The sequence below is a fragment of the Filicampus tigris genome, chromosome 15 (assembly GCF_054856515.1).
Source record: "Filicampus tigris isolate MCC_2025a chromosome 15, RoL_Ftig_1.0, whole genome shotgun sequence".
Lineage (NCBI taxonomy): Eukaryota > Metazoa > Chordata > Actinopteri > Syngnathiformes > Syngnathidae > Filicampus > Filicampus tigris.
Genome location: NC_141231.1, coordinates 17,796,029 through 17,810,207, shown reverse-complemented (window position 1 = coordinate 17,810,207; position 14,179 = coordinate 17,796,029). Strand labels below are relative to the sequence as shown.

General features: G+C 39.7%; 2 protein-coding genes across 8 annotated transcripts; one reads left to right on the top strand and one right to left on the bottom strand.

The window, feature by feature from the left end:
• Window positions 1–960: 960 nt before the first annotated feature.
• Window positions 961–7,616, bottom strand: LOC147135805 (bromodomain-containing protein 3-like). Of its 4 annotated transcripts, none has more exons than XM_086053986.1 (11): window positions 7,215–7,616; window positions 5,120–5,317; window positions 4,774–4,911; window positions 4,556–4,688; window positions 3,431–3,534; window positions 3,022–3,348; window positions 2,805–2,933; window positions 2,573–2,734; window positions 1,606–1,718; window positions 1,241–1,509; window positions 961–1,148 (listed from the first exon to the last, which is right to left on the bottom strand). In XM_086053986.1, exons 1-11 carry the CDS (start codon window positions 7,278–7,280, stop codon window positions 1,045–1,047), a joined length of 1,743 nt encoding a protein of 580 aa, XP_085910112.1. In that variant the 5' UTR covers window positions 7,281–7,616; the 3' UTR covers window positions 961–1,044. The 4 variants fall into 4 exon arrangements, with proteins under 4 accessions (XP_085910112.1, XP_085910110.1, XP_085910114.1 ...); XM_086053984.1 differs by lacking the exon at window positions 7,215–7,616 and adding an exon at window positions 6,252–6,649; XM_086053988.1 differs by lacking the exon at window positions 7,215–7,616 and adding an exon at window positions 6,129–6,276.
• On the top strand, window positions 7,277–13,495 carry LOC147135804 (uncharacterized). Of its 4 annotated transcripts, none has more exons than XM_086053990.1 (10): window positions 7,277–7,433; window positions 7,780–7,899; window positions 9,025–9,420; window positions 9,658–9,719; window positions 10,177–10,272; window positions 10,370–10,438; window positions 12,154–12,313; window positions 12,403–12,510; window positions 12,592–12,640; window positions 12,817–13,495. In XM_086053990.1, exons 3-10 carry the CDS (start codon window positions 9,115–9,117, stop codon window positions 12,915–12,917), a joined length of 951 nt encoding a protein of 316 aa, XP_085910116.1. In that variant the 5' UTR covers window positions 7,277–7,433; window positions 7,780–7,899; window positions 9,025–9,114; the 3' UTR covers window positions 12,918–13,495. The 4 variants fall into 4 exon arrangements, with proteins under 4 accessions (XP_085910116.1, XP_085910118.1, XP_085910119.1 ...); XM_086053992.1 differs by having other exon boundaries at window positions 7,309–7,395; XM_086053993.1 differs by lacking the exon at window positions 7,277–7,433 and having other exon boundaries at window positions 7,724–7,899; window positions 10,204–10,272.
• Window positions 13,496–14,179: the final 684 nt, after the last annotated feature.

Here is a 14,179-nt window from a genome sequence, read left to right as displayed (position 1 = left end):
ACTTTTTTTTTCCAACAAACAAATCAGGGATGCAAGTAAAGTTTTCGATTACAATTTTTTTTGCGCTTATTCCGAATCTGCACTCGTTTTTTTTCTCTATCAGGTTTTCATAAAAACAACAACAATAATATGCACTTCCTATTATAGTGATATATTCAGTATATTTATGAATTAGGGGGTAGTTTCAGCTCGCAACAGGTGGATTTATTTATTTTTTTCCACCAGAAACACCATAGCTAAAATTACAATGCATGGTAAAACCTGTATGGTGCAAGCTTTTACAAGTCAAACTTAAAAACAAAAATGACAATTTCTCAAAAACCCTGACATACTCAAAAAAAGGAAATACATTTTTTTTAATCAATCAATCAATCAAACATTTAGGGGCACATAAAGCTATCTCGGAAAATATTTGGTTTTGACCACCAGTGTTCTCCTTTTAATCAATTCCTCTCTTGATTTGCGCACACCAAAGATGCTTGATTTATTAATTAATCCAATACTGTGCAACAGTAATTCCAAATTGAAACGGTAATAACAGTAAAATATCACCAGGGTTCATCTAAATAAAACCATAGAATATGTGCCACCTCCAATTTTTAAATATTAGTTTCAGGTGGATTCTTCGGAAAAACGGTGCACTATCGCCACTCTCTGGCTGATTCAAGAACTGCAGTTTAGAAAGCAAACGAGGCATAAACCATGTTCTGGATCACCTTACGTCACATTATAATCGTCATACAATTTATACTTTTTTTTTTTTTTTGCTTTGTTCTCTTTATGTCTGTGTGTCCTCACTGTTACAGCTATTGTATAATGTGCTATATAAACGTATTGTATTGAATGTTAACATATATTTTTGAGAGGTGAACAGAGCAGGTTTCCATGAATGAAATTCATAGTGTCTGATAAAAGTCAATCTACACCGTACAACAAGTGAGTGTCTTTATTGAAATGTAAAAAAATAATCATATATACAGTACTATATATCATCGAGACAAGTCAAAAGCCAAAAAAAAAAAAAAAAAAAAAAAACTATCACTTTCACGGGTCAGCATTTTCTGAACTGGAGTCCAAAGAACTGTTGACATCGGAATCTGAGGAGCTGCTGCTCTCCATTTGAAGAGACCCGACTTGACACCTCTTGCCTGTGTTAATGAAAATAAAAATGAAGCAGAGTCGCCTTACAAAAAAAAAATCTTTACAAAGCAGCAACCAATTAAAATGATTGTTGACTTACTCTGAAATCTCTTGAACTTTTTACATAGACAACAACGGACATATTGCTGCAGTTCCCGCAGAGTTGACGGTTTCAGTATCTCAAAGTCGATCTCGATCTCGTCTGGGTTGGCTTCACATATCGATGGCTCTCGTGTCTGGATGATGCGCACCACCTGGCCCAACTTTACACCAGACAGTCGGTTTATGTCGAGGCTCAGCTGGTGCTTCTCGTCATATGTCATTTGCAGAGATTCTTCATCGCAGTTGTCACTTCCATTTTTGGACCTCCTGAAAGCAAAGACGGCATAAATAAATGCATTTTTTGCGCAGTCCGTTTTCAGAGGAATGAAAAAAAAAAGAAAAAAAACACACACATAGGCCTACCTAGAGCCGTCAATATGAACAGATTTTGTGTGGCCTTTGCTTGGTGGCCTGTCAGTCTTGCTCCTTGGTGGGATTTCCGGGAGCATAGTATGCTGTTTGTGAGCATCTTGAAGCTGCGTCAAAACAGATCTGAGTTAGAGTAATGCTTCTGGGCATTTTTTTTTTTTTCGAGGCTATATCATCTATTAGATTGGATAACTGTATATCTTTTTGAAAGCCAAGAAAAATGTTAAGACCCCCCAACACACACACACACAAAATTTCACAAATTCTGACAGGGTATGCTAACTCATGAGCACAATGACAAAATGAGATTCAGTACACAAAATGCTTCACAATATACAACGTCATGGTTGTAGTTGGAAGGGATGTGGAAAAACTGCACAAAATCATTTAGAAGTTTGTACAATATTTCCATCTCTCATACAGCTAAATAAGATTAATACATACAGTACATATAATAACATATTGGAAACACATTAATATGATATGGCGCAGTTGTTCACAAGCGCTCGGGACAAGAATAGCAAATGTGTCAAATCTGTCGCGGTATCAAAAAAAAAATGTTTGTTGCACTGTCTAATGCCTCCCAGAAATAAGCTTGGATTCCCCAGGTGCCAGAGGAGATAACTGAATTTGGGGTATTTTCCGTTTTTGGGAATTTCTCCCCCCTATAGAACATATAATGAATTTTGATCAGTGTTTCTGAAAGTAATTTTTTTTTGTGGGGGGTGGGGGGGGGGGTGTTGTTGTGTGGACCCACTGAAATATCTTTGGCCCGCCCATTGGCCCGCCCCAAGGAAAAAAATCCTAGCTAGTAGACCAGGGGTGTCAAACTCATTTTTGTCACGGGCCACATCATAGTTATGGTGTCCCTTGATGAGTGAAGGGATCAACAACCATTTACACCGGCAGACACTTTTTAGAGTCTTCAATGAACCTTTGAAACGACCGACACTTGACCCACCTGTTTTTGCAACTCTCCAAGCGGTGTGGCTTTTTCATTCGACGTCTCCGGAGCGGAGGAGACCGCCGCGCTCAGCCCGTTAAGAACCGGACGGGAGGTCACCTGCGGGGTGCTCGTGATGGGCTCGTCTGGAACATTAGCAAACCTCTTCTCAAACACGCCCTGAAGCAAACAGCCGGGAGTGAATCCGAGAACTTGGGCGTTGAACTGCGGGATATTCTGCCGAGAGTACCTGAAGCTTTTTGGCCTGAGCGACAACTTCATGGTACGGCGGGTTGTACTTGTAGCAGTTGGAGAAAATTAACCTGACGTCCGCGGCAAATCTTTGAGCATCCTGGTACTCTCCTCCGTTCAGTTTTTCCTAGCAATGAAATGGGAGTTGTGAGTGATGACAGCCTTTGCTGAAATCGACGTCACCATTTGGTCGAACTGAATACGTGACGTAATACCTTGACAGTGCTGAGGTCCATTGGGTATTTGACGATGTCATGATAGTCGTGCAGCCGCAAGGCCTCGGCATCCACAGGCTTGTAGAAAGGCCAGGCGTACGCCGCGTGCTTCTTGGAGAGCATTTCCTTCAGGATTTCCTCGCAGTATCGGAGTTGTTTGCTCAGCTGGGTGGTCTCAGCGTCTTGAAGCGCCAACGCTTTTTCGCTGATGTCGCCGGCAGAAAGGAGGAGGGAACGCTCTGGCGTTTCCCATCTTTTGCTTTCCGGTGACTCATTCGGGCCGGTCGCGTCAACGGCTGAATTGCTCCTCTTCTTCGGGCCTTGCTTCTTTATCGGCCAAATGAAATGACAAAGTCAGTCGTCAAGATGTAAACAAGCTAAGATATGCCGCAGGAAGAAAAAGACATACAATGTTGGCCTGTGATGCCACTGTGAGATTTGAAGGTGAATTGGAGCCAGTGTGCTTTGACTGTAGGGACGTATCTAAAAGAGACGCAGTCGCTTCCTGCCCACCTGCGTGCATAAATTCACACAAATTTGTGAACACTAAATTCAAGACTTTGTCATTCCATTTGAAATGAAATTGAAGGCGAGCTTTACAATGCTCTCAATGTCCAAAATTGCAGCGTCCCGATTAAAACCACAACACTGTTTTGTTGGTCCCTCTATCGGGACTGCACGATGCTACCAAGAGAGTGATTTCTTTTCAAAGAATGTTAATTTTGAGGTTTGATCCTATTTTGTTGCAATATTCTTCATTTTTAAAACTTTGGGAAGATTGATTGAAGACATTTTAATGCCAATCAAGCCCTTGTTCATCGATTGCTGGATTGAATGCCTTTTACGACTTGTTAAGAATCCGTGGGAACCCTAGAACTAGAAATCGAAGCCATTTACTGGGCCGAGGATACAAAAAGTGATCAAATAGGAGTTTTTGGTCAATGACACATTTTGAAATTTTCCTGAAAAAAAATATCTGTACAAATGAAACCGAAAAGTGATGGGAAAATGAAGCTTCATGAAGCATTTGGGATATTTTTTACTCCTCTAGATGGTGCTCTTGGTTTAAAAATAAAGGCCAGTGCGATGGACATTTTTGCTTCATTTGCCCATCTCTACAATAGGAGGATTAAATTAATTGTTTTCATCCTTAATGTTCATGTTCTTTTGTTTATAATAAAAATCAGAGGGCTGGTCTTTTAATGCAAGCAAATCTATAAACGCTTCACTGACAAATGTCTCAAAAGCATTTTTTTTTCCTTTTATTATCATCCCAAATGTGAACCCTCTTCGGGTTGGTCTAGACTTTTAACAGTCAAACTAAGTTCAGTACTGCATTAAGGTCAGAGTTGGGCAAAAATATGTATTGCACATTATTAGCTAAGAAACAAATGTTGAATTGGGTTTATTCCCCAGGCCTATTTTTTGTAAATATCTGTGAAGGTTTGCTACTGCAGATTCAGGCCTAAAGTAAAATCACCTCTCATAGTGCCCACCAGTGCAAAAATATGGCGAGCGTCAGACCATCACATACCTGAACTTTTCTTTTTACTTTTCCCTTTGGCTGGATGAGGCAACAGCTCCACTTCTTTCTGAGGCATCTGTGCAACTTTCTGCAAATAAATCTTTTCCAAGGCCAGAGCCATCAGCACAATATCATCTGTGGGCTAAAGGAGCAGATGGCGTGAGGGCATATCTCAGAGCAGTTGAGAGGCAAAAACAGCGAGCTCCAACGAGATGCGTCTCGCTCACCTTGTTGTAAATGTAGCAGTTGGTGAACATGGTGTTGAAGTCCTGCAAACATTCGGTGGCACTCCAATAGTAGTTGTTCTCCAGTCGCTGTTTGATGGTTCCCAAGTCCATAGGATTGGTTATGATGGTGTGATAATCCTAATTGATAGAAAGCTTAAGTGATGTAACTTGTGTTTGCACACAACTGCAAGGTTTTAGGAATTGATTACTCAAACATAATTTGTTGGGCAAGACAACATTCTAATTACGTTCAGACTTTGTCGCGGTTTTACATAATGTGCAGATGAATGAATAAGTAAATTATACATTACACAGAAATTACCTGGTATACATTCACAGTACTCACCGGTAATTTAAGTGCCACAGCATCGACAGGGTGGTAAAAAGGCCAGGCAAAATGGTGCTTCCACACAGCTTTGACGACAACACCCCGCATGAACTGAAGCTGGTTGGTCCTTCGGCCTAACTTGCGGGCATTTGTGACCTCAGGCGGTGGGGGGTTCTCAACTTGCGCTGCAGGTGGATCCGTGTCCGATGGCATGATCTTTAAGTGCAAGATCAGAAAATGATTTAAAACAGCCGCTGCTGTTTGGATTATTTTCTGCAAATTGCACAGCTGCTGTCTTCTGTGTGGTAAAAGAAAACTGCAGCCATTTTTTTTTTTTGTTGCATCGCTCTTCTTTGGGCTACACAGTATATAACCTACTGGAATAAAAAAATGTATAAGGCAATGTGACTGATAAACTAAATTTAGACTACCAACAAAAGTCAGCACTCATTTGTACACTTATTCATGACTGCTTGTTAATTACAGTGGGGTAGAACACACTGCATTATACCTGTACTGAAATTGGGACAGTCTAAAACACAATGTGAAAAAGCATAACATTAGTTAATGTCAGAAAATCATCACGAAAATTCACAAGCACATCTCAACGTATGCCCACTTCAATCTCTGAAAAGATCAAAATGCTTCTCTCAATATGTTGGATTTTATGAATGGACATTAAGGTGTAGTGATATGGAGAGGAAGACCGTGACATCCATAAAATCGATTTTTTTGGCACAATCGTTTTGATATTTTTAGATTGATGTGGGCAAAGGTAGAGATGTGCACATTAATTCTGGTGGAAAATGGTTGTAGTTTACTAACATTAAGCGACGTTAGGCTTCTTTACATTACGACTGCCCCCTGAAAGGCGTTTCAGATATTTTGTTGGTCTTTATCGTTACATTAGATGGGTAACATCGAACACACATGTCGGCATTCCGGTCGAATAACAGTAATACTTTATTAGCATTCACCTAGACCTCGCAGATAAGGTTAAGGGCACACATGATGCATTGTAACGTACCTGGCTGTATTATTGTAAGCATAGCTTGGCTACAGTGCACAATGTCCAAAACGCCTTCGACACGGCGTTTCTTTTAAGAATTACCACATCATGTCTTGAGCAGTACACAGAAGCATCATCTACCTGCACATTACGACACGTGTTTCTCCCGTTGGAGCAGAGAAGAGAAACCGGGGAAATCACTTTCGTTTCACTTTCGAAGTAAAACGAAACCTTTTTTAATAACATTACCTCGAAGGCACGATCAGGGGGCGGTTAGTTCATTTCAAAGTCAGCATGCATGGTCGATGAAAAGAAATATTTATGTTTGAATCTATTTGGTAAATGGAAAGTTTCTTGGCGTTTCTGACTCTTCTCAGTATCACTGTGGCGTTACACATTAAAAGTATTACAGCGCCTCCTTTGGTCTCGGAGGCTCATTATGGAACCTCATTTAGGGGAAAATCTATTGAAAATCTTAGCCTATGACATGTAGCAAACTAGTGCAGATTCGAATGCCGATATATACTATTTATTTAAAGAACAGGTTTCCAATTCATAAACAAAAAATATTTCTAAATAAAAACTAGGCTGTGTTAAATAGCATTGGTAAACATGGGAATGTCAATGATGATTACAATGATAGGCGATCCTGAAATTAATTGAGAAATGATTCTTTAAACACAGGTTTACATTTGATTGTGAGTGTCTGTTTAGGTATTGTTCAACTGAATAATTTCAAACCACATTTACAACTAATATGAAAAAGTTTGTATTAGTAGGTTGTGTTGATTGTTTTAAACTGACTTGCTTGCAAACAAACAACTTATTAAAAAAAAATCTGACAAAGCAACATAGACTTCCACATGCTTCTTTACGTCTGATTCACATCAGGGCTTGCCGGACAAATGGGACAGTGGAAGAGCTTGCAGCACGTTGTGCATCTCTTCGGTCTATCGTCCTATTACTCTTCAAGAAAATTGTGACGTGTGCCTAGACATGAATTAAACAATTCAGAAGCATTAAAATCCCCCAACATCAATTCGGTCAACCTAAAATTCTACAGATAACTTAAGTCTATCGAAAAATATGCAGATAACAATTTACCCGTGACGCCATGCTGTTATTTTGGTTCACATGGTAACGTGGCAGGTTAACGTAAATTAATATCATCTATATCTAAACTCAAATTGTGCAGACTCCATTTTCTAATTTTGAAGACAAGCCGCCTCGTCGGGCCACTTCCGCTCGGTGAGCGTCGAGGATGGAGAATCCCGTGATCGTCAAGGTCGCCGCAAGCCGCGCATACCCTTCTCCTTTCCCCCGGTATCTTTGGACCCAACAATTTTAATTCCGACTATTTTAGAACGCCATTTGTAAAACCGTTACATTCTCATATAATACGTATTTGGTTCATTTAGTTCTAAAATGAGTTGATTTTTCATTCATTCACTAGTTTGAAAAGGTAAAATGCGGTGGATTATTACAACGAAGTTAGGATAGTTGAAATAATCATCGATTAAAAAAACAAAAAACAAAAACAAACAAGACAAAAAAAAAAACAGGAAACGGAAATCCTCGTGGTGTGTGGTTGCCTCGCAACGCATATTTCTATGTGATACGTTTAGGCTTTCATATGACAGTTTTTGTTCTGTCTGGTGTCTCATTTTAGGATCACTTTCCATAGCAGACAGTTGTGAGCCGAGATACGAAAAATCTTCACATGCAGAGCAACTGAGACACATTGGTGACAACTTCAAGTTGGAGAAATGATGAGTCGCTGATCGCACTTGTAAGTAACGTGACTTATTTTTACGTATTTGAGCGGTCAGCTGACCGCTAAGTAGAAATAGCAGCGGTATAATTTCATAATTTGAAATGCAATTTCCTCACCGCATTTATATTTAGTTTTTCTTTTTAATTTCCCACGTCTTCATTTCCCTGGTTAGAGGTCAGCGTTTGCTCTCTGTATCCAAGCAACGCGACTTCTGGAGAGTTCTCGCTGTACTTTACCTTGATGTCACGTCATTGGAACCTGGCATTGTTATTGTTTATTATTTTTTTCTTTTTTTCTTATGCTGATATAGGTCAGATCAGGTTTGACATTGTTTGATAAAGACAAAGTCAATAATTTGTTGTCTCTAAATTGGGATGACTAACCCCGCTGCCATACAATTAAGCAACGAGGGTGACAAAATAAACACAACGGATGTGCAACGGAATAACCGCAAATAATAAAATATTAATAATGATGATGATGATGATGAGAACGAATATTACATAATAATGATAACCATATGTGATAACAATAATAGTGATAATGATATGAATAATGATGTGAAAATCTGTTAATTCCCCAACTCATCCACAGGTAACAGTTCACCTCCTTGAAAATAATTAAAATACCCCCTCCCAAATTTTCGTGACCTACCGAAATGTGTTATCAAAATGTGTTATAAATACGTGTATGATCAATAATAATAACAGTAAAATAAATTTTGGGCTGGGATGCCCCTACTGCCTTATGATGAGGCATACGATGCCCATTTTGTCTTAAATTTTAAGTTACCAAATGTGTTGCCTTGTTCTAAAAAGGACAAACCATTTTCATTCCATCAATGGCATTGCGATCAATATTTCCCCCCCCCCCAACCTTAAATCACTACTCTCTGCCCAATTTTGTCGTCAATTTTAAGTTACCAAATGTGTTGCCTTGTTCTAAAAAGGACAAACCATTTTCATTCCACCAATGGCATTGCAATCAATATTTTTTCCCCCCTAGCCTTAAATCACTGCTCTCTGCCCAATATTCCTATAGTTGTCTTTGAGTAAAGCAAGCCCACTATTATCTGTGATCTATGATGTGATGTGACTCATAAAAGTGTCTGAACAGCAGCTTCATATTGATGTGTCACAGGAGCCCAATAGTCTTCAGCCGGCCGTTGTCATTCTTCAGGAGGCAGAGGAGAGGCAAGGAATAGGGTCAGAAGGAGCTAGTTCTGACAGTATGGAGCAGCTCAGGGCAGAATTTGAGAAAGTTGTAGCAGAACTCAAGTGGGAGGAAATTGTTTCCACTCTCCTGGAGGTGGTCAGCGGTATGGTGTGTACCACGGCAAGCTGTCCACCTCCTGTGCCTTCTTGGCTCAGGTTTGACACCCACTGTCAGTTGGTCACTGGTCACAACAGAGGCTACAGTGGGTGCGTCCCGCCCAGTTCAGCTTTTGCGCAGCCAGGTCAGATGATGGCAGGACCGCAGTCAAATCCATATGGCATGCACGCGTTTGACATCAAAAGTCAGGCAGGTGGCTCTCAGGTGAGTGCATGATAGATAGTAACCCGTGTTTAGCTCGATGTAAAGAGTCTCGCAAGAGCAAATGAAGGGTTTGTTTGTATACGTGCATTCCTCAATCTTTTTGGATCGTTTTAAAGTAGGGGGAATCAATTCTAGGTATTCCACTCGAAAAGCTTAGTGTGGCTGAGCTGGAGGGGAGCATGCTGTCGCCTTGTGGCTATTTGACAACTAACTTCTTCTGTATGTTTGCACAACCAGAATATCTCTGTACCTGGACGGTCACTGCCCGAGAGCTCCAACTGGTGTCCACCTGGGATGCTGTAAGTAACATATATAGAGAAGACATTTTCAAGACATCCACACCCCGTTTCAAACCTACCACTTAAAGCGGAAGTCAACCCCCAAAGAATTCTTTGCACCTTCACTTGATGAAACATGTAATTCTGATTGATACTGCGTTTGTGGAATATGAGTTAAGCAGCAAAAACAAAAAGCACTTGTGTTTTAGACGTCTGAGGGGCGGGCATTTGTCATTATTGTCAACTGAAAATGACATCGCAGATGCTCAGGCCTCAGGTAACAACCAATTACGGAACAGCTGTTTTCTGAAGCTGCGCCATGACTGTCGACGACAAGAGGCAAAATGGCCGCCCCATGAGATGGACGAAAACGGGTGGATTTTATTGCTTAACCAATATTTCACAAACGCAACATTATTCAGAATGCCGTGTTCCGACTAGTGGGGCTGCATGGAACATATGCGTGTACATTTTTTAGGTCGACTTCCCCTTTACATCAATATAGGAATGGAGGAGACATGTTTCAGATGACAGGCCCTTCTGTCTACGCTGCTCCGATGAGTTCCAACTCAAAGTAAGAATCATTTTCATGCATGCGCCTTTTCAAGTGGACAGACACTATCAAAGCAATTTCAAATATGTTTTCAAATTGTTTTCCTTTATCCATATAGGAACGGAGGGGTGGTCTATCACATTGGTGGCCCACCTGTCTTTGCTGCTCCCCCAATAACATGCACAAAGTAAGACTTACTTCAAGTGAATCTCTCATGACTGGTAGAAGTGGGCTCATTAAAAAAAAAAAATAAAAAAAAAAATCAGTTTTGTGACGATTGCAACTTATGGTTAAGTGAGCTGATGCAGTTTGTTACAGGTAATCCATGGCAGCAGCTGCTCATATGTAAGGACTTTGGATTTTGAAACAAAGGGTCATGGTTTAATGGGGAACTTAACCCAACATTTTTTTTCAAGAATACAGTGTATGTGCCAGCACTAGTCAAAACACTGCACTCTTGATTAATACTGCATTTGCGGAATGAAAATTAATCAACTTCAGGAGGGCGCACGTAAATTCGTCAATGACAGTGAATGAGTTCAAGGAAAGTCAAGTCCAAAATTTTTAAAGCTTTTAAATTGAAATAAATGTTCAATTGTTGTAGAAACACTTTGCATGGGTAGAATTTGTAAAATCTTTAAAAAGCTACTTTTGATGTAATGGTAGCATAAAGATTCAATTTGACTTTCCAAATAGTTCTGTGATGTCATTTTCAGTCGATAGTAAGCACATTTTGCTGCTTAATTCATATTCCATGAATATGAATATTAGTCAGAATATCATATTTACACTAGCAGAGGCACATAGAACATGTTGTAAAGAGAATTTTTGACTTGACTTTAAAATCGCTTTAAAAATCATCATCAGCTACAGACCGGAAATGACATCACAACTACAGTATCGCATTGCCTTATGTACAACACATTTGAGCAAGCATGGTTTGTTAAAAATGGACCAATAGCAGTCAGCGTCAAAGGGTAAACGCAAATTCATTTTCGCCCATTAAACGGCCTTTGAAAAGCAGTCCGCCATTTTGCCGACCACACGTGTCGCGCAACCATCCACCCACAGCCAACCGGGTATACCAGCGAATTGAGCTGTATTTTCCCAATTTTAATCAATAACAGCATCGCCGATGAGGAAAAACAGAATTAGTCAGCGTGATCGCCATTAGCTGGCTATATAAATGGATCTCATCGATTGTAGCTTGTCGTTGTTGACTAGTCTACCAACTTAAGTCTGATGACTGAAAAGACAAAAATGTAGGAGGGTTGATGCGATATTTTAATCATATTTTAGACTTAAGTACACATTGATAAAGAAGACCTGCACATTTAAAATATAACAAAGTTTTGACATCTTGGGTTTAGTTGCTTTTTACAAACCTAACCCAGTGATACCTGGAAGCAAAACAAATTTCCTTGTTGAACTGGTTGTGCCTTGAATTTCGAAAAATTACAATCATTGAATGCATTGTTGCATTTGTTTTCCTAGATTAACATCACAGGGAAAAACATTACAAGAAAAGTAACAACTGAGAATCTAGGAACAAATGTCGCAACAAAAGATCATAGCATGAACTGGAGGGACAAACTCATTTAGGAAGCAAAGAAATGAGGGCTCTCTGGAGCAAGAACAAAGGGCAAGCATAAAAACAGGCTTTTTCAAGACATGTCAAGATACGAGATACCAAGCACCATAATGAGGGCAGGAAGTAAAGTGTCAGAAACAGGAATTGGTTACTAGGTTTAGCTTTATTTCAACACATGACTTGACAACACTTGACGACATAAAAGACAGGACTAAAAACAGATAACAAACAACTGGACATGACAGAGTTAGCACAAAGCTTTACTCTGTTCCGCACAAAGGTAACCTGAGTTTTTGTTTTCTGTACATCAGAAGAAAACGAAGGCGCCGGCGCATACGGGATGCAGACCAGCCGTATGTCAAGAAGCCACCCAACGCCTTTATGTGTTTTCTGAAGGAGCAGAGACAACATGTAAAGGCACAGATGAATTTGAAAGACAGTGCTTCTGTCAATACTGTCCTGGGGCACATGGTGAGCGTGCTTGCTCCCACCTTTGACCTCTGAATACATTTATAAGCAGAATTATTGGGTACAAATGTGTATTTTTTTCATGTCCACAGTGGAAGTTGCTGACTGATGAGGGACAGGCGAAATATTATAAGATTGCTGATGCTGAGAAAAAACTCCATTCTCAGATGTATCCGGAGTGGTCCAGCAGTGACAACTATGTGAGCCCCAACTGCCACTTTTCAAAATGTATTAGCTGGTAGTAGACCTCCCCCAAATAAACAACTCATTTTTGTGTATAGGGCAACAAGAGGAGAAGGCGCAGTGTCACAACAGCCGCCAGTATTGCAGGTGTGAAATTCACCAACAAATTCCGCACAACCTATCAATGCTGTGTCACCTTATTTATAATGGCCTCCAAGCAGGTTCTTTGAATCAAAGTTGGCTAACCACATTTTACTCGATAAAGAATAAAAAGGCAGTCAAAGTACAAATGGAATGATGCCTTTTGTCTTTTTCTGTTCCAGAGCCAGATTCTCCAGGAGAAACTCCAACTCCACAAACCAGTGACGAGTCTGAAAAAATGCGTATAGCAGACAAAGTCTTACATATGCTGGGGTGTGCCTAGTCAATTTATGCTAGTTGCTGGTGCTGCAGGCAGCTCTTTTGTATCACTGTGTCCAAAACAGCTGGATGTTTGTTATTTAAAGTATGTAAATACATTTAAATGTGTAAAAAAAAAGCAAATATGTTTTAGTATTTTACTGTATTGTTTTTAATTAGAACACCAATAACAACAATGTATTCAATCCACGTCCTCTGGATTTTCGCTTGAGTTTCAAAACACAAGATGGAAGGGTGTGAAGATGTTCCAAATAAAGCTTTTACCTAAGTCATGCTTACACCCCAAAAACAAGACAAAGCAATGTATCCCCGTGGGATGCCAGATATTCACAAAGTGAATGAAATTATTGAATCAAAACAGGCTTAACATTAGCAAGCTTGTCAAGCTAATGCTGGTCTTGGTGTCTTAGCAACATGTGCATCTTTACAATGTTCATGTAAAACAAAGTAATTAGTAGCTAAATAGGATGTTTGTTAATTGTTAACCCGAATCACTGTTTGTGTAACCCTGTTAAGTCGTGACAATGACATACAAAGGCACAACAATGAACAAAAATCTGAATAAAAATGTTTTGAATGATGGATCTTTGTATTTTATTTGGGTTTAGATGAGGATTTCAAAATCACACTGACTTTCCTGGCCTCATGGCATTAACAGCATACCTCAGAATTTTGCACCTTTCTTACAAGTACAAACAATTTAAACAAGTTGTATATTGTTCTTTTGTAATGACTGAGAATCTCTGCTGGTCAGCAAAAGTGGTCTTCAAATGGGTTCCACACAACCCCTCTTATTTAATTCCAACTATGATTTAAACTTAGATTTGTGTGTTTTTTCAAAACTATAATTACTGTACATGGCTCAAAATTCATTACGATGTCACAGAAATGGTTTGAAAATTCTGGTTTCAGCCTTGTCGAGCATCAAACTTTGTATCTGTGAAGTTTGAGATGGCAATATTTTTGTGAGGTGATTTGCTTCAAATGGGGACCCAATTTCGGTCATACTTTAGGTAAAATAGATGTGGTGGAAATTCAGACACTTAACATGATCATTGAGGGAGTGACTAATTCAGGAGATAGCAATTGGAAAACAGTAAGGCAAGTGTAGGCCTGCTACCAAATAAGCCCGGTCTATAATTGAGTGGAGTATATTATGTACCTGTTGTCTCTGATCGCTCAAGGTGACCTACTGTGTCGCTCACCTTACTGGCCCATACAGTGCCATGAGAAATTGCAATAAAATCCCTATAGTCCCTTTTAACA

Bases quoted from the DNA above. Each gene is read 5' to 3' on its own strand.
- LOC147135804 (XM_086053990.1), top strand. From the start codon at position 9,115: ATGGAGCAGCTCAGGGCAGAATTTGAGAAAGTTGTAGCAGAACTCAAG. The intron at 10,273-10,369 runs GTAAGAATCATT...TTATCCATATAG, and splicing joins CCGATGAGTTCCAACTCAAA to GAACGGAGGGGTGGTCTATC. The intron at 10,439-12,153 runs GTAAGACTTACT...TCTGTACATCAG, and splicing joins CCCCCAATAACATGCACAAA to AAGAAAACGAAGGCGCCGGC.
- LOC147135805 (XM_086053984.1), bottom strand. From the start codon at position 6,356: ATGTTATTAAAAAAGGTTTCGTTTTACTTCGAAAGTGAAACGAAAGTG. The intron at 3,535-4,555 runs GTATGTGATGGT...TTATGCACGCAG, and splicing joins AAGTAAAAAGAAAAGTTCAG to GTGGGCAGGAAGCGACTGCG. The intron at 2,735-2,804 runs GTACTCTCGGCA...TGTTTGCTTCAG, and splicing joins CTCAGGCCAAAAAGCTTCAG to GGCGTGTTTGAGAAGAGGTT.